General features: G+C 48.0%; 1 protein-coding gene and 2 long non-coding RNA genes across 3 annotated transcripts in view; all 3 read left to right on the top strand.

Annotated features, from left to right (window-relative positions):
- LOC142088969 (serine protease inhibitor Kazal-type 5-like) overlaps nt 1-15,271 on the top strand; it is a 71,224-nt gene extending 55,953 nt beyond the window's left edge. The window contains exons 2-8 of the mRNA XM_075164847.1: nt 9,629-9,756; nt 10,256-10,322; nt 11,981-12,108; nt 12,278-12,329; nt 14,634-14,764; nt 14,951-14,969; nt 15,116-15,271. Coding sequence (XP_075020948.1) covers nt 9,740-9,756; nt 10,256-10,322; nt 11,981-12,108; nt 12,278-12,329; nt 14,634-14,764; nt 14,951-14,969; nt 15,116-15,271 — 570 coding nt within the window. The 5' untranslated portion in view covers nt 9,629-9,739. The remainder of the gene's footprint in view (nt 1-9,628; nt 9,757-10,255; nt 10,323-11,980; nt 12,109-12,277; nt 12,330-14,633; nt 14,765-14,950; nt 14,970-15,115) is intronic.
- A 96-nt stretch (nt 15,272-15,367) lies between these two features.
- LOC142088540 (uncharacterized) lies at nt 15,368-16,972 on the top strand. The gene is made up of 3 exons (XR_012675863.1): nt 15,368-15,444; nt 15,957-16,024; nt 16,900-16,972. It is a non-coding gene; the product is annotated as an uncharacterized LOC142088540 (long non-coding RNA).
- Nucleotides 16,973-19,937: 2,965 nt separating this feature from the next.
- Nucleotides 19,938-24,124, top strand: LOC142088509 (uncharacterized). Its single transcript, XR_012675859.1, has 3 exons — nt 19,938-19,959; nt 23,119-23,171; nt 23,619-24,124. It is a non-coding gene; the product is annotated as an uncharacterized LOC142088509 (long non-coding RNA).
- Nucleotides 24,125-24,771: the final 647 nt, after the last annotated feature.

The raw sequence follows: 24,771 nt of genomic DNA, 5'->3' as shown, positions 1-24,771 counted from the left end.
CACAGTCATTGTCTTTTATTTCCATGTGTGAGTTGAAGCCAGAGTCAGAAAAATTTCTACTTTGTTCCCAAACAATGGGGCTGTGTTTCTTTGCATGATGACTGGCTTTTCGGCCGGTGTGCCATGCTTCACTTCTAGCTGTGGCCCATGGCTGGTGCTCAGCAGAGGCTGGAAAATACCCACAACGAATCTGGGTGGTTATGCAACGCTGCACATGAAGTAAAATTCCTTTCTAACCCCTGCAGGCGATCAGTTTACGCCCTGAATGATGAGATTTTGATTACCCTTATCTAAGCTACAAATACTATTAACGGCTGTGAAATCGGCTAGCTCTGGTAAGGCCCATCAAAGCACAGATCTTGGTGGCCTTCTGAGGCTGCAAGTCCTTTGCAGCTCCATGGGATGTCGTGGTGCTTTGTCATGTGAAATCCTTTCAGTCTGCAGATGTTACTTGCTGAGGCCTTGTAGATCAAAACCCAACTCCCGCCATTTCCAGCCTAACAATTTTTAATGAGCAAATACCGCCCTGGAAAGTGTTGACAGTAGGAATGGCAGGCTACTTCCCCAGGGTCGGTGGGGAGAGCTCGTTGCTTCGAAGCTGGATCTCCCTCTGAATGCAGAGACCGGTTCCAGCATCCTCAGCCCCACATGGCATTGGTTATAGCGTGAGGAGCAACTTTGCTCTCCCAGCAAGCACAGTTTCCCAGGGCAGCTTCATTCTTCTGTGAACAAATGTTGTAGAGCTGTGGGGAGACTCCTGGCTGGAAGGTGGGACCTTTCCATCGGCCAGACTGAGACTGCTGGGTGGAATGAGGTTGGGTGCTGTTAGACACTTGGATACATCTCTCCCCTGGATTCCCCTGTCTTATATTTCACGTGCAGAAAAAGATAAATATATTTAAAAAAAAAAAAAATCCAGTCCAGCAACAAACCAGAGCTTCTTGTACCCTTCAGCATGGTAGGAGGGAAGAAGAATTGATAAGTTGATCAGTTTTCAAGGCCAGAAGAGATCAACAGGACCAGTTGGTCTGGTGTGCCTGCAAACCAGACCATAGGTGATAATAGTGATTCCTGTACCAAGCCTGCCTAAGAGATAGCATTGTTGTTTTGACTTGTGGGAGGATCTCTCACACCACAGAGATGAATTCCAGTATAAGACCAGGGATGAATAGACTGAAATAGGTGTGACCCAGAGGATAATGCGGCCTTCTGCATCTTAATATACCCATCTGTGAAATGCGAATAATAACAGGGGAACCTTGTAGGGATTCATTAGTCCTTTGAAGATGGCATGTGTTACACGCTATTATTGTGATCTTCCAAAGTTGGCCTCATCCCTGCCTTTTGGACATACACCTCTTGCTGTTGCTCACTGCCTGATTCATTTCCCCCTCCTCCCCGGCACAGTCAAGCTAAGTCAGCAGTGGCAAAGGCCTGTCCAGGACAGTCAGCCACATGTCATGGTGGCTCATGGTCTGGGAAGGGTTGCAAAGATGAGGCCCACTCTGGTTCAAGCACAGAGTGCTGGAAATTGCTGCCATCGCATTGCAGATGTCACAAGGAGACCCAGGACCTTACTGTGCTAGAGGGTGTACAAATGGCATGTAAGACAGTTCATAACCCAAGATGCTTTTTGTGACTCTTAGATCAGAGAAGAAGGGTGGATTTGGACAGAAAAGGAAACTGGTGTTGGGGAAGGGCATGACCCATGAGATGCTGGGTCCAGAGCAGGATGCAGCGGATGCTGGATTTAGGGGAAGTTGTTAGATGCTCTCGGTGCACAGATTTGCGAAGTAACTGGTTTATCCACATTCTCTCCTTTTGAAGCAGTGAGACCAATTGACACAGGTTTTGTTGGGTGTGTTTTATTTATGCTCTGGACATGTTTCTGAAAAGCTTTTTGCTGAGGCTCTATGTGCTCTAGGTTGCACGGGACTCGCTGTGCACCTGATTGTCAGAGATGGATGAAATCAGGAAATTCCTGTCATTCCTCTCCTGGCCTCTAGCAGGTCACCCTCCTTGGTGAGCCGGCAGAGAGGGAGCAGTGCTCCAGGATGCTGAGAGTTAACACGCTCCGCTGCTGCATTTGCAGTGATGCAGCCAGCTGGTGTGAAGAGTCAGATGCTGAGCTGGGTTGTGTACCCAGCGCACCGGTGGGGAATGAGCAGCCACTTGAAGGACTTTTTCACTGGGTCAGACTGGTGGAGCTCTGCTTTGGGCTCAGGAAGCTCGTCCTGGCTGAAGGGAAAGGACTGTGGTGTAGACCTTGAGTAACTGCAGTGACGGTGGGATTTCAGGATGACCAAAACTTGTTTCCCTGGAGATCTGGGCAGCACTCACCTGAGAGCTGCAGCAGCAGTAGGTATGAACAGAGGAGCTCTGAGATGTGTGGCTATCGTAGTCTGGAAACTCAAACTCGTTTCCATTAGCTTGGGGTTCACTGTCCTGTTGGCTGATCAGCTGCTGGGTTTTGGTCACAGAACTGCATGCAAGCAGAAGAGTTTTGTCCAGTGTCATAAATCTTGTTCTTGTATGGGACGTGTGTGGATGAAGGGCCTCCCAAGCTGCACTGAGGAGATGGCTGAGATTGGTGGCTCTTTTTGCAGCAGAGTCGAGCCCAGGGTGGGTGCATAACTGAGTGTCTCTTGGGGGTGGGAAGCCATCGTGATGTGGTTGTTGCCAGCAGAGATGAGTCCTTTTCCAAGGCACTAGGCAAGGTGCGCAGAACAGACCCTCTCTGTGGGCAATGCTTGTGCAGATGCAGCCCAAAAGTTAGCGTGGCAGCAATGTTAGTGTGGCAGCACAATAATCTTCCCTTGATGTTTCTTATTCAGCTGCAGATGAACCCAAAGTGAGCTGCAAGGGGCTGCTTGCTCTGAACCTAAAGTGTTAATAATGCCGAGAGACTGATTAAAAATGGGTGTCTCTGAAGTCTCTGTGAAATGCTTCACTTTGGAAACGTAACTCAGGAAGCACTGCTGAAGTTGAGAGCTCTGGACTCTGCTTTGGCTGTGAAGCAAAATACCATCTACCCGGAGTTTCCTTTGTTAAGTACACCCAACAGCTATGCCTCTTCTCGTTTAGCCCTGAGGATCTCTGGGTTGTGAGAGGGGTGTAGTGGTGGGTTGGAAAAGAGAAGTTTCAATGTGTCAGAGAAAGTAAGTTAAGCAGTGGTGCTGATGGCGTTCCTCTGCGGGGGAAGAGATGGTGGGGAGGTAAAAAGTGTGTCAGTCAGGACAGAAAAGGACAACTATGGTGGGAATATAGGCATGGCTGTGGTTTTATTAGAAATATGTGGGGTCTAGTTTTCCTACTCATGTTGCTTTCCACTGAGTATGAAGGAGTTCACTTCCCTGGAAGAGGAGAGCAGGGGATGGACCTGGTCTTGAAGGCTGCCTGTGCTGGTGTGAACAGGGCACCTGGAGAGACGGCAGAGCACAAACCCCCTGAGAGCATAGGCTGGGACCTGTGAAGCTCTGAAGGTTGTGGTGGTGTGAGCTTGGCTGGCACTTGGGAGGGAGAGTGAGTGGTGCTGGCAGCACAGACACAGGCATGTGTTGCTTTTCCAGTCTAAGGACCCAGCAGTGACGTTGGGTAAAGTCCCCTTTGCTTGCTGAGAGTCATGTCGATGATACTGAAGCCACAGCACTGATTGCAGAGATGTGAGTTTTCCAGTGGGGAGGAGAAAAAAAGGCAAACAGTGCTGTGAAAGGGGACTATCCCTGGCAGCAGTGTCAAAGTAGGAGGTGAAACATGGGCTGCAGATCCTTACCAGGGCTCATTTTGTCCCGCTGTGGTGGCTTTGGAGCCCTGACCCAAAACACTGCCTTGCTCTGGGGTGAGAATGGGGCTGCTGAGCATCAAGGGCACCCTCAGAGCTGCTTGGGCTGGAAGCTGGCGTTCAAACAGTGAAGAGCTACTAAAGCAGAGATGGTTAAAAAAAAAAAAAAAACAACAAAAAAACAACCAAAAATCAATCCCAAAAAATCCCAATGAAAAAAACCTGCAAAAAACCCTCACCCACTCTCCCCCCCGCCCCCCCCCCCCCAAAAAAAAAAAATCCCCAACCAGTCATACTGCCAGGAAGCTTTGCCTTGCCAAAAGCATCCCTAGGTGATGCTAAACCCGTTATAAAGGCAGTGATCCCATCTGCAAAAAGGTGTCATGTTACTAAAGGGAAGAAAAACAATTTTCTAAGCGGACGAGGCATCTCAATTATTTTTATATATCTATAGATACAGATTTTTTTTTATATATCTATAGATTCCTGTGCAGGCACAGCCTGTGAAGCAGTGAAATATGGGAACATCAGGAAATGGGAGAATTATCATAGGAAAGGGATGCTAACAACTATTTTGATCTGAGAAACCTGTGGCCACAATTTGTTACAAGGGTTTATACATGAAAGCATGTTCATCACTAATTGGGGTGTGAACCATTTGACTGCTTGTTGGACTCCCTTCCCCATTCTCCTCAGGACCCTGAAGAGGTGAATGTCCCCTGTGAATGTGTCCTGCCCACCACGGTGGCTGTAGTGCTTTGTCCCTAGGACTCCTCACAACCTCTTGGGTTTCCACCTGACAAGAGTTTGCCTGAATTTTATGTTATGCTCCCATTTTCCCCTGTATTTTCCTTGTTGCTCCTCCATGATTATTTTTATCCTGTTTCCCATTTTTTTCTGGCAGAATGTGGTGGTAAATGAACCCAGTGAGAGCTGTCCTACCAGGCGTAGCATCATTATATGCTCTACTTTTCCAAAACTTTAACTGACAGATGAACAAAAGGGTCTTTGTAATATCTCTTCTTGCTCTCAGCTGCTTTTCTCAGTGGCATATTGCTCTTTAGCTATTTGGCATAATTTTTAAATTAAGATTAGCAAGGTGCTGTACTAAACCCATTGCTAAAGCATCAGGATCATCTCTCCTACAGATCTGCTCCTGCAATACAAACTGCTAGGGAAATTAATGGGCTGTTTGTATTCCAGTGCAGGATTGAGACTTTATTGTGTAAATCCATCAATAAAGGCAATCAGGTGAGTCAGGCAAGGTTTGTTTAATACACTCTTGCTGTCATCCCTCATTATTCTGTTCAGGTTTCCTTTGTAACTCAAGCACACAGGAGCAAATCCTTCAAACCATGTGGGTTTGCAGGGTTCTCCCCATCCCCTGACATCACATTTCATACCATTGGTGGTTTTTTAGGAAGTTGTAGTTATCCAGTAGTAATTGGGAGGGAAATCCTTCTCTTTTTGGTTTTTTTTTTGAGATTTGGTACTGAACACGGTTCTGGTTTTGGTATCAAGGTGTGTTTGGGCCATTCTGACCTTCTCCCACAGGTTGGTGTGGGTTTGGCTTGTGGACAGGGTGCTGCAGTGGTGGGACGATGGGAGAGATGCGGTGGTCACAGGCTGGTGTCAGGACCTGGGTCTCTGCTGCCAGGCTGGGAGCTGCTCTCACCTGGCCAGTCTGACCAGGTTTGGGACTTCCTCTGCTTCCTTCAGGAGCAGGGTGGTCAGCCAGCTGTCTTAAATCAGGGGATTGTTTTGCTTAAATCAGGGGATTGTTTTCCTTCTCTATAGAAATAGATATTTTAGAGGAAAAGACAACTTTAAAAACAAAACCCATCTAAAAATGCACCTCCCCTCCCCAAACACTACCACCTCATGACTGATTCATGGGAAGACACCTCCGTAACAAAGAATGTCTTTTCTTTTTGTCCTTCAAATAGATGTCCAGCTCTATCCACTTTTAAACTACCATACTCTTTTTCACTTTTTCCATTCCGGTTCTCTTCCAATCTCTCCCAAGGATTTACTGAGACATGCTATATCAGGTTAGTTTTCTTCTCTTCCTGTTGGCCTCCCCTCTAATTCCATGCCCAAATATGCGTACAGAAATTATCTCATGATTCAGGGCAACACACGGCTCTTCAGATCTGCCACGAACCATCTGTATGACCTCAGGCAGTTTACTTCTCTGTTCCAAACTCTCCGCTGTGAACCTGAACATGATTTTGCTTTGAGTTGAAAAGAAATGTTAGGGATGACCACGCACCAAATTAGGACTCCACTTACTCGGCTTTGGCTCCGGTTGTAAACAATAACAACTGTTCTGATCTGAGAAACATGTGGCAGCAATTTATTACAAGGGTTTATACTTGAGCTGTGTTGGCCTGCCTGGCCAAACACATATGTCAGGCAGAAGTATGTTTTCTTCCTTCCTCAGATGGCGCTGACCTGCCTCTCTGCACAGCCACAGCCCGCTTGCCCGTGCTCCAGCCCCTCATTGCTCTGGTCTGCTCCACTCTCTCATTTATCCACCTGTTTCAAACCTTGCAAATGGCTTTTCTCTCCAAATTCTCCTCTTTTCACTGGAGAGCAAGGCACGCAACTTCTTCCCACGTAAATCACATTCCAAAACTTTGATGTCATCTTTATTTTCCTCCCTCGAGTCTCCTGCGAAACCCTGCGCAGGATGACAACCTTCATTTTTATCTCTTCTTTGGGAGAGACCTGAGCAGGGCTACTTTGCTGGACCCTTTAGCATCAATAACAACACACCTCTGTGAGCACTGATCTGCTTGAAGAGCAGTATCTATGTGGTCTGCCAGGTCCCACTTGAGCTGAGAAAATGTTTTCACACTGCAATTTCTTCTGAAGACAACAAGGAGGGACAGGGAAGGGATGAGGATTTGGCAGTGTGGTTTTCTCATCAGCTGCTACATGAACTGCAGCAACAAACTCAGAGTTTCAACAAGGCCTCAAGCCTGATGTTTTTCAACCTTGCCTGAATGCTTACTATTTAGGTTCATACTTTAATAAAAGCAGACTGACTTCCAGAGATCTTGAGTGATCTGGTCCTCCTGTTGTCTCTGGAGCCAAGTTATTGAAATAAAACCCTTTCAGCAATTTTGTTGAGATGTGAAAGGTATTAAGGATGTGCTGGTTGGGGTACCTCTGTCTTACGAACCACCCTGAAGGTGGCAAGAATTCCCCCGGCTGTGTGGGGAAACTGAAATGATCCATTTATAATTTTCTTACCTTAACAAAATGTAGGGAGTGACTCAAATATGTCCCATCCTTATGGAAATTAATTGTGTTAATGGGATCATTAGAATTTAGAGCTACTGTCATCAAACTGGTTTTTGCAGCTAATGATGGTTCTTGGGAAGATTATGTCATAATGAAGGCGGAGAATCTGGTCATCTATATATATGTGATCTGACCTGAGCCCTTTCTTTGGGTTTCATTGAGCAATGCGCTAATAGAGTCAACATAGGCAAACAGCTGCCACCCTCACCATGAAAATAGAAGGTGCCCCAGTGGTCCTTGCTCTGGCATTTTTCTGCTTCTTCTCAGGTTAGTAACTTCTGATGTTCTCTGTGCTGAAACCTGGGACTGGCACAGGACACAGCCTGGGACCTCCTGTAAAGACTGTGAGATAGAGGATTAGAGAGCCCTTATTCTTTAAAAAGCATAGCGGCATAACCAGACGACCATCATTTTTTACTGTGCTACTTGTATTGATTTGATATAACACATTCTCAATAATGGCTTTTTCTCTTGCATGTGAAAATGGTGAAGTTCTACTGATAGGTGAAAGTATATTTTTGGTAGAGTTAACAGTTTAAGAACAAACAAAAAAAAACAAAACCCCAGTTGTTTAAGTGGAGGAATACAAATTTTCAGCCAGGCTGAATTTTTTCATAAAAAGCTTGAATTTGAACAAAAGCGTAATACAATTTTTGGTAAATTCAGAAAAACGTGAATTTCTTGTCAACAATCTTAAGGAATGCATTTTCATACGGCTATAATAGACTTCAGCAGGAGTCTAGGCTTGATGTAATGGTCTTTCACCTTACTGCCTAGTTACACTAGAAAACGAGCTAATGGAGGATTTCTTGATGGTTCCCTGTGATGCCACAGATGATGCAAAAGAAAAGGATGGAAATGTATTAAGTGTATTATACCAGGTCTAGGTGTCTTAGTAGAAAGAAACAGATATCAGCTACCCACCTGCTGACTCATTATTAACTTGCTAATTTATGTAAAGTACATAAGGAATTTGAAGGATATTGAAAAGGAATTTGAAGGTTTGGACAAACAAAAATGATATGGCCTAGCTCTGATATCCCAATTTTAAGTGAAGATGAAGAAAGCCAAAAATATTTGGGTAAGGTTGATACAACTACCAAGGCAGTGGGGTAGAATAATAGAGAAACAGTTATGGAACCATCCTGGAAACTTGGATTTTAAGACTGAGAAAAGTAACACAGTAAAGGAGGGCACAAAGACGCAAAAAATGGATGTGCTTTTTGCATTTGAATGACAAATGCAATGCTCCAGAAAGTGTCTAATGCCCAGTCCTTTCTATCAGTGTACAATAATGCATTGGATTAGCTTTTATCTAGAGGTATTTGAGTGGATTAGGAAACTGCATCAAGTATTTTAATTAAATGCTTTTGATTTAAAATTTCCTTTCAAAGATTTTGTGTGGTTTCATTGTTGGGTTTTTTTTCTGTCACAGATGTTGCCAGCCAAGCTTCGATTAAGGCGAGTCCAACCTTTTCTATTCTGATTCTCCTTTTGTTTTGCCAACTACACTGCTTAATGCATGCTCTGGGCAAAGTCATTTAGACGGACTATACTTAGATATCATAATGCTTTTTCAGGGGTGGAAAAAGCAGTGAATTTCTCCGTGTTTAGAGATAATACTTTTGTAACACAGCAATGGCTCTAGCTGACAGTGTATGTTCGTGTGCTATGCTGAGCACATATCCAAACAGCTCTGGGCTGGAAATCTCATGAGATGAAATTAGAAATGGCATGAATGATATTTCTAATAATATTTCAGAACTTTGCTTCTGATCCAGCAGAAACCTCTGCTTCTGATAATTCCCAAGTTTGATAATTAAAAGAATTAAGGCAAGTCCTTTGAGTCTTAGAAAATTATTTGATTCAGTGACTGAGAAGTCAGCTCCATTCACATTTTTAATCAAACAAGCTTGTCTCTCCATAGTAAAGACCCTTTTGGAAAACATAGTAGCCAAAAATAACTAAATGGTTCATTGATTCTCCCTAGGCTGCATTTCAGTTACCCAGCAGAAGAGGCAATTGGTTGATGCGACATTACACAATATTACTGCTCCGCTGCTTAAGAGGATTGTGCTTTTCTGTGCTTCAGTCTTGCACCTGAATCGCTCTTCAGTCACTTGGGTCGATTCATTACTCTTGCATCCCACTGGCACTTCTAGGGCTATATTTTCTGCTCTTGACTAATTTTATATTAGAGTTCTCCCCTGCAGCAGGTAGCAATTTGCAGCTGTATGCAAATTAAATATATATTCCTTTTCCCATGCATAATGGCCTTTGCAACGGGTTTTGAACTTTCTTCTTGTCTTTTCTGCCTCGGGAACCACAAGCAGGGCTCTGGGTGCAGGCTGTACCACGTGTGGTGTGTGGCGAGGGATGGGGATGAGGAGCGTGGGTAGCCCCAGGCCTGGTGTGAACAGACTATTGCTGTTGAGAGCACGTAGCCCACCCAAAAAAGCTTAAATGTGAACGAACTGTTCTCAGGATCTCGATGGCCTCCGAGGGAGCCTCCACTGACTGTCGCCCTCTGCTTTTCAGAACGAGTGCGTGAAAATTTGGTCACTTCTGCGCAGCGGGAAGTTTTCCTGTCCCACCAACAAGGAGCCCTTCAGCAGCCTGGGTGGCAAAGCAGACCTCAACAAGTGCCTGATGTGCCAAAGGCTGCTGTGAGTATCGGCCACCGGCCGGTCCTGCCTGCGCGCAGCGCATCCTCTCCTGTAGCTCTCAGGAGCCTCTGCGTTGCTCTGCGGTGTAAAATTGTAGTCCTGGGCCAGACGGACCAGTTTGTAGCTCTTCAGCACACCTGTGAACCCAGTAGTGCTCTCCAGCTTATCACACGGTGGGAGACACACCGCAGGGTGTGAGGAGCAAATCTGGAGTGAAAACATCTGTGGATTTAGTTTCTTGTTTCCATAGATGGTGTTTAATAGGATGGAAACAGCTGGATGTTAGGCAGAAGGAAAGGATGGCAAAATGCCCGCAGTGCGGAGATGCTAAATACCCCGGGCATGTTTCACCGAGCAGGAGCCCCAGTGCTGGTCCGTCCCGCTGCCTTGCGCAAGGGGGAGGTGGGGTTGGCAGGACTGGCCTTTAATCACTAGCTATTTTGGTTTTACATCCGAGGACTGCATGCCGCTCTGTCACTCACGCCTCCCTTTCTTGCAGGGAAAGAGACTCAAAAAACAAAGGGAGTGGTGGAGAGGCGACCAGGAATGTGAACTCTTCGGGAGAGGTGAGGTGAAACATCGCTACTGAAGCCAGTTTTATCTGCGTGCGGGGAGCAGGATGATGCGGTGGCATTGCGTCTTCTGCCTCTGACCCACTTGCCGTGTGTGTTTCCTTGTCTGGAAATGCCGGCTTGGCCAACGTGGAAGGGCCTGGTGATGTGTCTGCAATGGGAGCAGGGCAAAAATGCTCTGCCTTGGCAAGAGGGTCCGAAGGAGCGTGAGGCTTTGCCATCCACGAGCATAAAAGAAACCAAAACTCCTCGCGGCTCCTCCCAGGCAATCTAGTCCTTATCGGGCAATTACGGCCATGGCATGTATGGTCTGTGCCTGACCCAGAGTATAGGCTGAGGAGGATACCTGCCTGTTTATAAGGCACATCATTGGCATCTGACAAATAATTAATAGCAATGATGGTGCGTGTGAGCTGTGACTAGGGCAGGGTGTGGGAGCAGGCTGGCTCTAATTGTCCTGTGTTTATCTTGTTGATGCACCTGGCTGGTTTCTTTTACCGGTAGCTGTTTTTCTAGATAGCAGGTCTTTATGTGGAGGGACTTGTCTTTTTGAGTCTTGGGTTTTTATTCTAGATAGGAGTGAATTAGTTTCCATCAGATAGTGTTGGTTGCAGTGTTTTTTTTTTTTTACATTTGGTTAAGCAGAGTAGCTTTCTAGCTCTTGTGTGTCTAGGCAATTTAAAGGCTTTATAAAGCATAGCTATCCTAAGGGAGATCTTTTTTAAACACCTGACTTGCCAAAGTGTGGTCCTGAAGGCAGAAGGAGAGTTTTACAGTATCAGGAAGAGACCTACACTGAATTTCTTTGTTCAACTACAGATTTTGTCTGGCTTTTGGCAAGTAATTTTCTGGGCTTGACTTCCCCATCTGCAGAGCTGGGATAAGTTATCAAAACCGTCTCCTTTGCTCAGTGTGAGGAGATAAAAATGTAGTTCACGTGGCAGAAAATCTTAAAAGTGCTGCGTAAAGGATCCTAAAGGCTTCACATGTAGCATTTTTTTTTAATGCTATAAACCTGCTCGCTTGTCCTGGATGTTAGAGGAAAGCTGTTCAGAGGAAATTAAAGACCAGACTGAAATGCTTAAGCAGTTTTGCTACAAAAGTATTTTGTGAAAAATGCTTTGCTTCAATTAATGCATAATGTCATGTTAAATGGAAGGTAAAAATGCTCACCTCTTACTCTAGCATACCTGGAAAGGAGGTGTGCAAGGATTTTTTTTTTTTAATGCCTGCAGCTTCATCTTTTTACTGTGCATAGATTTTAAAATTCTTGGTAATGTGTTCACTCATGAGAGATGGGAAATCTGACTTCCTCATTCAAAATTCACTAAGCAATTGTTGCTTTTAGAGCAGAACCTAGGTCCTTCAGGCAGGCTCTCGCATGTCTTATCTATTAGAAATAGAAAGAAGACTACCCTGGATGCAAAAGACAAATGTGCTTATCTAAAACATATGGATTTATTTTTGTGTTGCATGCTGTAATTTAAAGAACACATCAGGCAAACTATGGCTTTCCACTGAGTTACGCCTCAAGGAAAAAAAATAGTGTTTGAAATGAAATTCATTGGGTGGCTAATTCTTTGTGGATTTGTGGGAGATGTGTCTCTCTGTCAGCGTATCTGTGCCAACCCATGTTTTTGGCGCTTCAACAGGATGACTGCCGAGAGTTTCGGGATCTCTTCGAGAAAGGGAAACTTTCCTGCACCAGAGAAAATGACCCTGTCCGGGATTCCTCTGGGAAGCAACACAGCAATAAGTGCATCATGTGTGCAGAGAAGTTGTGAGTAGAGGAAAAAACAGCTTTTTCTGTTACACTGGGAAAGCGGCTGCTGGAGCGACCTGGCTGCTGACGCCAGCAGATGGGATCACTCCTGCAGCCGGTGGCAGGGAAAACCTCTCACTCCCTGGAGCACCGTGGTACTCACTTTCTCGTCTTGCTTCTCTTACAGCAAAAGAGAGAATGAGTGGAAGTTATCTAAAAACAGACAAGGAAAAAATAAGGTGAGATTAAAGTATTAGGCAGGTCAATATAAAACTTTATTGGATTTTCACCCAAGATAGAGAAAAGGCAACATTATTCTACTCAGTTGCTCTGTCTCTACTGATTTAATTTTAAGATCCACTTTGCTTTCCCTCCTTATTTCTTGCTCATGCTCTTGAATCCCCCAAGTGAGCAACTTGCCTGAATGTTATGGTCTATCCTACTGGCTTGTGGATTTAGGGATAGGCAAATTCCATCAGAATAAGAAACCAGCTATGCTGCACTGTCCTGAAACCTGGCTCAAGGGTGGAAAAGCCAGTGCTGCTGAGGGTGCTAATTAATTAGGTTAAAATGAAAAATCTGGGTGAAAAGCTCTGAAAAGTTCAAGAGATCATTATATTCTGGGAGGAGAACTCAGCCCTCCATGGACCTGTGGCTCAGTTTTAGCTTTCTTGTCGGAAACTTTGTTCTCACGGTGCTGCCATTCACCACCTTCGCCCTGCTGCCCCGCAGCCACTGTGCCCCTGTGCACTGATGCTTTCCTGGCAAAAGCAGTTCTGCAAGGGGGAAAAAAGTCCCTTTCCAACACTTACCTTTCAATTTCTGCGATGGCAGGGACTGGTGCGGTCCCCTTAAGCTCCAGTCTTGGGGATAATCCTGTTTCAGTGCTTTTCCTAATGACTTTGGCATAATAAAATGGAAGCATGAGTGAGATTTGCTGATGGCAAAGCTGGGGAGGCAGTATCAGAAGAGGAGGATCACTCAGGACTAATTGGATAGCGCTGAGGCTATAGAAACACGAAAAAATGTAATAACAGTGCAAGATCAGACAGTCAGTCATTAACAAGAATTCCTGCTTGTTGGTTAGAAGTGACAAAGGATAAGAAAGCCCTGCATTTATTAGGGGGTCAGGGATGCGACAGGCCATGAAAAAGAAAAATACAAGTCTTGGATGTACTCAGTGAGGTTTTTGCAGCAGAGGTCGGGAATTTAACAGACCTCTAGAAATGCTAGTTCAAAGGGAGGCTGTTTGAGAGAGGCTATTAGGGGAAGGCAGATCTCTCGGAGGCAGAGCATAGGGGTGCTGAGCAGGGCTGGTCTCAGGGAACGAGGCACAGAGGGGCGGGGAGAGCTTTCCTGGGCTTGTCGGGGAGGGAAAGCATTGCCTGCACTGCACAGGGGTGTAAGCACATGCTGTGATGGGGGGAAGCAGCGAGGTTCTCGGGCAGCCCCTCTGAAGTGGGGTGCGACATTTATTTCTGATGGGAGCAATGCGATGTGGGGGGTGGCCTCAGCAGGTGCAGGCTCGTCCTGTGCCGGATCATCCCTCTCCTATCCATGGCTAGTTTGGCTCTAGGGAAATGGGGGGGGTTGTATTCTGAGCATTTTGCCAGCGTTAGTCCCGTGGCAAACCTGCGGAGCTGGAGGCTGAGGTGCCCCAGGTGGGATGCAGGACACAATGCGGGGGAATCCTCCCCTGGCAGACAGGACGAGGTGCTGGAAACTTCTGAGTGAAGCAAAGGGTGAGGTCAGTGACCTGCTAAGGACCTTAATGCAAGCTAGCCAAAGCCCTCCTGTGTACAAAATGGGCAGAAAATTACAAGTCTTAAAACCAATTGGTAAAAAACAGAGTAAGTGGGATCCAGTTACTTATCCTCTGTACTTGCTGTTTGGAAGCGGCTACTGCAGTGTCTGAAATAGTTGAAATTAGGGGGACTGAATGTTTACATCCCTGTTACAAAACAGGGACAAATTAACGTGGTGTCTGTACAGCCATTTTGAACAGGGAACAAATTAATTATCCACTTTCCAAACAACCTTCCACTGCTCATGGACTATTAAGTATGTTTGCATTGTGCTTTTCTGGTTTAACTGCTTGATTGACATGTCCCCAAGTGTGGTTGGTTTTGGGGGTACTACTCACTTTGTAAATGAAATTATTATGAGTTACAATCTGGGAAAAGGCGGTAGCTGTGTATTATGGATGTTGGGACAAGTGGGAGGGACTTCGTTACCGTATCGGTCACATCACTGGCATACTTTGGATAGCCCAGCAAGGAGAATAATAATTAGTTGGACCATGCTAGAAAACTCCCAACACGTGCTGTGCAGGCAGAGGGACCCATAATTTTTCTGACTCACTCCTCTGTTTATATACTAAGTGGCTGGTACCGCACACCCTCTTCTCTTGCCCACACCCAGGCTCTCCTGTGATGCATTTGTGATGGTTCAATGCTTTCCTGGCAGGAACCCCCAAGTTTCTAAGAATCAGATCCATTAGGCAAGGAGGACAGGGTGCCCTAACCGCTGCCCTCCTTCCGCAGGACGACTGCAGTGAGTATCGCTCCCAGTTCGAAGCTGGTGGACGACTGTCCTGCACGAGGGAGAATGACCCTGTTCGGGATGCCTCTGGCAAGCAGCACACCAACAAATGTCTCATGTGCGCTGACAAGTTGTGAGTACAGCTTCCTCTGAGCAACAACAGCAAAGAGGGAAACCTCCCGCTGCGAAACTGCAGCTTCTGCCTGTGGAGCTGCATCTGGGTGATGCCTGGGAGAGAGTCCTGAATCCCAGTCGCCTTCCAAGAGATGCTCCGGCAGTAGGGCTCCGGCCATTGCCCCTCTTCCCACTTCCCTTTCAGCGTGAAGGGCCCGGGGCAGGTGAGAAGCAGTGTGGAGTAGAGGAGGAGAAGCAAGGTTGATGGAGAGCAACCCCTTTCCCGGGGGACTGTTGGGTGCGGGCAGCTCCTGAGGAGTTTCCCACGCGTGTACTTTGCCTTCCAGATGCTCTCTCTCTACTCCCATAGAGCATATGCAGAAGCAGCCCTGATATGAAAGCAGCCACCTGGATCCAGGATGTAGCGTACAGTGGGAATGGTGAGGAGAAGGGAGAAGGCTTAGGGGTGGGAATTAGGAACAGGACCACCAGGAACAGGGACTGCGGATGGGGAGGTGGTGCCTAACGGCATGACGCTGGCTTACAGGGCAGCCCTGGGTGCCGGTGGCACTTGCACTGCCATAGCATTCCCTTTTCCTCCTCTCCCCTTCTTCCAGCAAAAAGGAAGCCCAAAGAGGAGGTCAGTCTGGTGGAACTGCCCAGCGCAACAGACCGCTCACTTCAGAGAGTACAAACCAGGTGAGATGGAGGTTGGAGCCTGCTCTGAGCTCAGAGAAAGGAGCTGGTGAGAGTCTGTGGGATCCTGATGGCCAGGGACTATCTGTGGTCAGCCTGGGATGACCATGGTGCTTGGGATGCTGGAGCCAGCTAACAATGGGGGAGAAGCAGGTTGTATTGCAAAGCCTTGATCATTTGTGGGATGGACCTGTGTGTAAGCATACAAAGTGGGCATGTTTGGACCTGGCAGAACAGCCCCTCTTGCTTTCCCGATCGTGTGATGCTATATGTGAGATAAAGGGCAGGTTCAGACTCCCCACAATCCTGTCAGCCCTCAGATGATAACGTTTGGTGGTATTAAAGCCTGTATGGAGCAAGCACCAAACCTGCTTCTCCAGGAACAGCCCCACAACTCCCTCGGTCTGGGAGGAGGAGGGGAGAGGACAGGAGCTGCTTTAGCTCTGCTTCTTCTCTAGTTGTATAAAAGTTGTTTCTACACTTGGTTGTTGAACGTGATTCTGCCCCTTTTGCAGAAGAGCTGCGGTGGTTCAGGGTCACAGCAGGGTGTGAACGAGAGACGTCCCTTCTCATTGAACAGAGGGTGAGTGCAGCAGCACCTGGGATGGCAGCCTGTCCCCCTGACCACCCCACAAGCCCTGGCACCGGTTTCTGCCCCCTTCTACTTCCATGTTTTTTCCTAGGGGTGGGTAGGAGGTTAATTGGAGCAGGAATGGTTCAGTAGCACACAAGTGGCATTGTTTGGGATGGAGAATTGAACGCTGCGGTGTTTGGTGCTCAGTACAGCACTTCTCCCCGTTGGCTAAGCCAGTGATAGGGAAGAGACCACGTAGAGCCGGGGCATGTTTCTCATGCAACCCTTGCTCCTTTTTGTCCTTGACTTTCCTATGCATGAAGCACCAGTGATTGCTGTGCTCAAAATCCCTCTCAGGACACCTTTGCCCAGCAAACCATGTCTCCTGGCGGGGCACGTGTCTGCTGCCTGGCCCTGGCTCGTCCTCACCCGCTGGCTCGGAGGCAGTGCCTGGGGCACCACGTGCTTTCTGGGCACTGGTCAGGCACTCCTGTTTGTTTTACAGCTGCTGGACCTGAGCAGGACTCAGTTGCTGCTTTTTCAGAGCCTTTGCTCTCAGATTTCTTGCTTTTGGCTGGTGTAGTCCCTTCATCTCCCCCCACCACCAAGCAATGCCAGCAGACAGACGGGGTTGCAGAGCCCTGGGGTGGTGATGCACTTGGGCTGTGCACAGGGCAAGGTTTGTCCTGCTGTTGGCTGCCTCCCTGTAGCATGTGGCTGGGGGGCTTCTCGCCCTCTCCTCTCCTGGTGGGTGGGTGCTGCCATAGTGCAAGCAGCTATCCGAGGGCTGTGGGGGTCTATGGGGAGGGTGGGTTCGCACTGCGCTCCCCCCGTTCCGGAGGGGAGGTGTGATGAGCTGCCTCTCTGCTCTCTCTCCCTGCCAGCCCGCAAGGAAACGCGGCTCAGAGAGGTAGGAACTGCAAACCTGGCCGTAAGACGCAGAGCAGAGACACCGACACCTACCAGCTGGTAAACCCACCTCCTGTGTCTCGGATGGCAGCTGCATGGGCAGAAATGGGGACCTGTCCTGTGGGGTGCTCCTCCACTGGCACTGAGCCCCTGCCGGCTCCTTCCCAGCAGCTGCTCCTGTTCCTGCTGTGACCCTAAAGCTTCTTACTTGGCCCCATGTCCTTGGAAGGGTTTGAATGAGTGAAAGCATCTGTACCTCGATGCTAGCCCCTGTATTCCCTGGCACTGAAGCAGAGGGAAGGGGAGCAGGGCTAGGTGTGCCCATACGGGACCCTCCTAAGCCAGTTTTGCCTCTGGGGTTGGCTCCTTATGGAAGTACATCAGCTCTGAGGGTGCTGGCCTTGAGCTCAGGCTGGATGCCTGCCCCACATGTAGCCAAAGTGGGGTGAGGAGTGCCACCCCCACATGTTGGGAAAGTGCCGAGTCAAAGGCCATGGCTGGAGCAGGGTGGTGGAGCTGACCGGGGGATGAGGACAAGGTTGGCAGGGCGAGGGAGTGCTAAAGGGGGAAACACTAAGTGGTAGATGATGACTGTGAATGGAATAAGGTGGGAGGAAGATGAAGGTGTCTGCTCTCCCTTGTCTCCACAAACAGATAATGCAATAGTTTCAATAAAGCTAAAAGTGGAAAATACAAAACTAATGAGAGAAAATAAGTTACCGTAAAAAGGGTGACTAAAGTGTGGCTCTCACTGTCACAGCGTGTTGTCAAGAGCTAGGATGGTTAAAAAAAATGACCTGATGTTTTAATCCCTCCAGCATTTGCATACAGTAATTTAAATAACATTTGTGGGACTGGAGGGACCTTACTACAAACTGCCTTAATGCTCTCTGAAGCCTCTGTCACTGACCACTTTTAGAGTCAGTATTTGGGTAAAAAAAAAATCCCGGTAGGTGGTTCAGGTACAGCAATTTTGATTCATTCCAAAGGAAGCATTAGGTGTAATAACTCCAGGCTGCTTCAGGGCTTAGTGGTATTTCCTGGTAGCACCGGAGGGAGGAGTGGATGTTGATGAGCCTGACTGACGAGAGGTGATTCAGAAAGCAAATCTGCTCCTCTCCTCTTTCCAGGGCCACCTGTGGGTTTTGTCACAGGCAGCTCCAATTCCCCAGAGCCAAAGGAGTGGTGGCACTGGCTGCTGGGACCTGTGATATGTGGGGCTGCTGGTGGGGTGGCCGCCAGCCCTGGGCAGTAATGCAGGCACGCGGGTCGTACTGCAGGCAGCAATGTCTGGTGCATAGGAAGGCATCTAGCAGTGAATTGCAAAGGTCAGTGCTGTCTGCCTTCAAGTCATCGGTAATTACCCAGATGAGAGAGGAAGCAGCACATTAAACATCACTTGCTGATTTCATTAACCAGCAGGTGCTATCACAGCACCCCAGTGTCACTGAACCCCCCTGTGCTGCCTGGCACAAAACCTTCCTTCCCTGCCCCGTGGTGCTGTTGATAAACCATCAGTTTGTGCTAAATAGTGCATCTCCAAGTGGGACAGGAGGCAAAATGTCCTCTCCATCCCAGCTGCAGCTCTCCTCTGATTGCACCATTTGCAGTTGTTGCAACATGTTTTATAGCACCTGGAGAAGGGGGTGGGAACCCATTAGTCACTCCTTCGTCTCAGACTTTTTTAACACCTGGAACAGAGGTGGGTGGCCAGGCTGAGGAAGGGGCTGTGTGTGTGCCAGGGAACAGGCTGTGGTATCTCTGACCTCTGCTGTTTGAAATTTGCTATGGCTCTGCAAACACCCAACCCAGCGTGCTTGTAGGGTGGAGACTTAAGTGTGAGAGGCTTTTTGGGGTCCCCAAAGCCCACTCCTCCTGCTGTGAGTTTGTCCTGGTTGTGCCACATGTTGTTTGTAAGGAAAGCTGTGTCTAAATATTCCTGTTCTCATGCTCGGGAGGAAATAAGAGGGCACCTGTAATTAGTCATAGCTGCTCACATATGCTTGTGTCTTTGAACTCGGTGGGTGTCAAGTTGTGCTGTGTGTCGCACCGCCCTCGGGCAGCGGGAGTCTGCTGTAGAGGTTTTTCCTTAATTTTGGGCAATGGGTTTCATCTTCATTCTCGGAGATGAAACGGTATCAAAGCCCTGGTGAGGAGGACTAGGGACAGGTAGCAGAAGTTTTCATCTTCTTGTGGATCCCCAGTGAGAGACATAAACCTGCCCTGGACCAAGTGCCAAGGTGGATCAGATAAGCGGGTCTGTGCCTGGCAGTGGGGCATGGAGGGCTCTGTCCTCAAAAGCTTGGCTGGCCGGTCTAACAAGAGTCACTCTTGTCTTTACAAGCCTGGCCTTGCTGGAGGTTTGGTGGACGTGCTGCAGGGCAGAGGGACCCCATGGTTTGTAAGCACTTTTAAGTCACCTAAAGGAGGGTCTTGCAAGTGAACCAGCACCAAATGTGATTTCTTTCTCTCTTCAGCTGGACTGTGATCGAATTCTGCACGGGGTAAAGGGTGGAAGGATTTTCTGCAGCAAATCCTCACAACCAGTCTGTGGCACTGATGGGAAAACATACAAAAATGAATGTGACTTGTGTTCAGCTGCCATGTGAGTAGGCGGAGAGATTTCAGTAATACAGGGCCATCCACCATTCCCGAGTGTCTTTTGCAGCAGAGTGTTTGTTTTGATATATCATGACTCACTATCAAGTGTGTCCTTGGTGCCTTGCTGTTAAGCAAACATAGATCAAAATGCCTGAGATTAATCTGATGACAGCTAATTAAGATACATAAGTTTCCAGAGTCCCCTATTCCCTTTCTGCCCTATCATAAGATTGTTCGGGGAGTAATAAATGCCATCATATTGGAAGTAGCATCAAAGTATTAAGGAGTCCACAGAGGACTGTCATGCCGATGGCAGAGAGCTGTGGCATTGCAAGTGAATAATAAGCAACGTCTTGTCCTCCCTTTGCAGGAAAGCTTCAAACTACATCACGGTAAACTATCGAGGTGAATGCCGAAAGCCTGCCCCTGAAGTGGTAAGCGGCATGCCACGGCTGGGCTGGGGAAACATCAATCTTTTCCTTTCCCCTTGTCAAAAACTCCCCTGTTGGCACCGTCTCGGCTTGTGGGGGCCTGATCCAGGCAGCCACAACAGAGAGCGGAAAAATGAGAAGGAGTTGGTAGTCAGTCACCAGCTGCCCTGCTGTGCTCTTCAGCAATAGCTGGGGGTCAACACCTTGACCCTGCAGGCAGGTTAACTAACAGGTTAATTGAATGAACAGGTTAACTGAACTAACGGGTTAATTAAAGTCATGCTTTGTGGCTGCTCTTCAGCCACGTGGTGCAGTGTGCTCTGGTACTGTTAGGGTCAGCTCAGGGGGTCCGGCAGGTTGGGAGGGCTCGGTTGTACCACAGGCTGGGATGGAAAAGGGCTATTGGAGCCCCTGATCTCTTTTATTTTTTTATTATTCCCCCCCCGGGGTGGGATGTTGCTGAGAGGTGAAGAAAACGGCCACCCAACGTGCCTCTTGGCTGTATGTGGCATCCCATTTCTCACTCCAAGTGGATGCTGGGGACCCAGCCTGGCCCCTGCATCTGTGGTGGGATCACTAGAGCCCCAGGAGTGGGGTGCTTGTGGTCCAGATGTTTAAATGCAGGTTCAGACTTGGACTTAGTAAGTAACCTGGACATGTTTTACCTAGGCTGTAGGGTAGCAGAGTGACATGTCTGGGAAAACACCTGGCTTTCCTCCAGGGACTTTGGTGAGGCCGGAAAGACTAGAACTGTGTCAACCATAAAGGGCTCATTTCCCAAACAACATCCAGAGAGATGGTTGGGAAATGAAAATTATTCACTAAGTGGCATGCTTTTGGGAAAGGTCTTGAGCCTTGACATCTTGTGTGATCCCATATAGCAGATGAGTTAATTATTTCTCAGTTGTGCTTTGTCTTTCCACCAGTGGCACCTTGGCAGTCTCCAGCACTTTGATTTGCAGCCAGGGTCTGTGTTTGTGTCTCCTGAGTGTGCAGGATGCCCTGTAACACCTAGGGAGGACTGTCTTCTGTATTGGCATGAACTCTTGAGAAACTGCATATTCATCCCTAGGGAAGTGCTGAGATTTGTTCCCACTCTCCAAACCTGGAGAGAATCAAAATATTGAACCAGGCAAACAGAGAAGTTGTGTAAAGTTTTGGATGGGAGCTTTGGCTTCTGAATATGAATTTGGTATCAATGTGTTTGTAGGCAACAAAGAGCTTTCCTGTGGAATAGCCGTGATGCCATAGCGTCATGCCACGCCTTCCTCTGCTCAGTGCCAGGATGCCAGCAGATGCCCAAAACATTGAAAAGTAAACTTCCCCTCTTCTGTAAAGCAGCAGAGTGCTCTCAACTTCGTTTAAAGTTGAAGAAATTGTAGCGCAGAGAGAAATAATTTTGCCTGTGATCATAGTGGAAGCTTTTGTCTCAACCTTTAGTGTGGTGGAGCCACTCTTGGCTTGTGTATTCTGGAAGCGCAGGGAGACCAGGCACTACGCAAGCCTGTTGGTGACTGTGCTCACACTGCCCAAGACAGACGAAATTGGGTATTCCATGGCAACTGAAAAAGAGAGGATTCCCACAAAACTGTGCCTGGTCTGGAATTACTTTCTGGTTTGTGTTTTACCAAGCTGTTACAGCTCTCAAGCCTTTGCAATTAGAGGAATGTGCCATTTACTGAAAGTCAGGCAGCTTGTAGCTATGTTAAGTATTCCAAGGAGAGTTGGATGCAATTAAAAGAGAAAGTGATAAGCTTTTTCCGTGGGGCAAAAAAAGCCAAACATAAACCCCCACGCACAATGATTTATTCTTTATTTATGTATATTACGTCACCTGAAGGATTAGATTGGAAATTTATGGAAGCCCATTTCCTTGGAAAACTTTTTGAGTCCACCAAAGACTTTCCCTATTTCTCAGTTGGAAGCTTATGTTATTTTCAGCACTGAAATTCATGGTCACTTGCAGTATAATGAATTCTTTTTTCTATTGAAGATCCAGGCACTCAATATGTGCTGCTAAAGCCCAGAGGAAACCGGGTCCAGCAGTGCTTTTGGCGTCAGAAATGGTTTTAGACAGTTGCAATGCGCAGAATGAAAATGCAAAGGCCTCTCTTTAAGCTTTGGAGGAAGATAAGAAATTGTTACCCAAAAATGTAGTATTTCCTCAAGTTGTATTTTGAAATTATCCATGGAGAGTGCTGGGTTGCCTGACAAAATGTGTGTCCAAGCCGCCTCATCCCTTTGCAGCTCATTGTCTGCGTCCACTCCTGCCTGCAAAGCTCCTACTGGATTTCCAGGTGTTTCTGGCAACTCTCCCTGCCTGGTGACCAGGTTGCCATCAGGGAGGGGGATGCCTGTGGGAAGGGGTGGGAGCAGTGTGGTTTGAGAGAGATCTGACACTAAAGGGTGTATCTGTGCACTGCTGGGGTGGAAAACCTTGCTGCAGAGAGAACCTGTCCCCAGGGCCTCGGGCTGGCTGGTGTCCGGGCTCACCACCTTCTCCGAGAGGTCTGTGCCATAACCAAATTCCTTTGATCCCATGTTGCTTTACTGCGGATGAGTCCTGGGTTTAGATACCTTTTTTGGTAAGCTAGCTGGCCACCAGGTCCTGCAGTGCTATGTCATATGTGTGAATTGATTGTGGGTCTTTCCAGTACATTTCACTTTTAATGCTGCATATCTCACAGTTCCTTTACTTGTTCAAAGGTTTTTCCACAAATCTATGCAACAGTCACCAGTCTACCCATGTTAGTCAATAGGTCAGCAAAAAAAGGGGACATCCAATTTCTCCTTTTTAATCTGTTTCTTACCAAACAGATAACTCCCAGGTTTGCAATGGGCAACTCCTGGTTTTCTTACAATGCTCTTCATTTTGTCATGCTTCTTTTTAAGGTGGCAGAAGGAGGAAAAAGAAAAAAACCACGACCTTCCCACTTAGGTTGTAGGTGTGGAAAACACCTAGCTTCAGGCTGAAAGTAGCCTTGTTTTCCTAGGCTGGCAGCAACCTAACCTGCCTGCCCTGGTGCCAGGCTCTGCTGCAGTTGTTTTGTGTGGCCGCTGAGCTGGCCGGAGGGGCTGTCACACAGATACTGGTGCTCTGCAAGTGTCACACAGCCCTGGTCATGCTTGGGGATGGACTTATTTTTTGCTCTTTCTTTCCAGAAGTAATGGAGTTCAGACTGCCAGCAAACACCAGGGATCAGCTGTGACCAAAGGTACAGAGAGAGGGGCAGTGATTTACCCCCTCTCAGCCAGCCTCTCCTCTGGAGGTTGCATTTCACAAGGGTTGGAGTATCCAGCCTTGCCTGGGCAGGCTGCAGGGCTGGGCCAAAGGGCTCTGCAGCGTGCTTTTTCCTCTCGCTGCAGCCAGGGCATGGTGGGGCTGAGCCCATGGGAATGTGCAAACTTTCTAGTGCCCGTGGTGGTGGGCTCTGCCCATTCCTTTTCCCCTGGCTCTGGTTTTTCAGCCAAGCTGTCCGTGAGGAGCAGGGAGGACGCTGGCAGAGCAATGTGCTGCTGTGCTCCATTGCGGGGAGACAGGGGTGGCTCGGAGCCCCTACAGAGCATGGGAGCTTCACAGCTTTGAGGTTTCCTCATGGTCCTTTCAGGTCTCTTTGCCTTCTGGGACTATAGTAAGAAACTGTCTCTCCCTGTCTCCCTAGGGCAAGTAAAGGAAGAGTTGATGTCAAGCATCAGGGGAGCTGCCGAGTCCCCGGGACCGCCAGAGCTGCCTTCATCCCCTTCTGCAGTGAACGGGGCCCGTCCTTGCTCAGGTGGAGGGCGAAGGGCTGTGGGGACCCAGCGGTGTCTTCCCAGGTCTGCCCCACACGTGCCGTTGCGGTCTCTGCCGCCTTGCTGTGTCTTAGTGTGCTTCTACAATAAAGATAACTCAGCAGCTTCATGTCACTTTTCTTCACTAAGCCTCGTGGGAGGGGCACACGGGTCCCCACTCCAGTGTTACTGTGTCCCTTAGGCAGTGAGCAAGTGCAGAGGTCCCTGGGGTGCACCAGCTGCTGTAAATACCTGGCGAAGATGTCGGACCTGAGGAGGAAGAGCGTGGTCTGGGGTTTTGCGAGGAGGGACCAGGGGTCAGGTTCTCTCTGACTCCTTGTGGGTTCTTGGGTCAATCACTTACCTGCCCTTTCAGCCCTTTTTTCTTGCCTGTAAAATGGACATTAAAAGATACTTACCTACCTCAGAGGGTTGTTTTGAGATTTAATTGTTTACATTTAGAAACCCACAGAGGAAAATTTGGTTTTAAAGCACCCTATGTATTGGGCTGGCAGTTTAACTGTTGCAGTAAGTGTCCTTTTCCAGCCTCCTCATCTGAGGCACTGGGAAATCCAGACCACTTCAAGCAGCTGTGGGAAGTAGATATGCCTTGACTGGTCATGTTAGATGGTGTGCTGAAGCCCTGTCCTGCTGAAGCTGGAGTTGGGGACACAGCTGGGAAGGTCTCTGGGATCTGGAGGTGTGAAGTTGGCCAGCAGCATTTCTTGCTCCAAGAGGGCAGAAGCACTGATGGCACCCCTGAGGCAGTGCTGGCCAAGCGGAAAGCTCAGCCATCTTGGTGGCTCACAGACCATCACCATGTGCTTTTGGGTCACCCTTCTGCCTTCGCCTGAACTTCCTTCCTCAAACAAGGCCCTGTGGGCACAAGGGCTCAGCCAGTGCCCATCTCAGGAGCCATCTCCTGCAGGTAGGGGTCCTTCCTTCGGGTTCCTGGTGCTATGGGGAAGATGAAGTGAGAAGTTCCATGGTGTTGAATGCCTTAAGCTATTTAAGGAAAAGTATTGTTCTGGGATGTAACTGATT

Source organism: Calonectris borealis, chromosome 15 (genome assembly GCF_964195595.1).
Source record: "Calonectris borealis chromosome 15, bCalBor7.hap1.2, whole genome shotgun sequence".
In the NCBI taxonomy this organism is placed as follows: Eukaryota; Metazoa; Chordata; class Aves; order Procellariiformes; family Procellariidae; genus Calonectris; species Calonectris borealis.
Note: the sequence above shows the minus strand (reverse complement) of the source record. Positions and strands in the feature narration are given on the sequence as shown.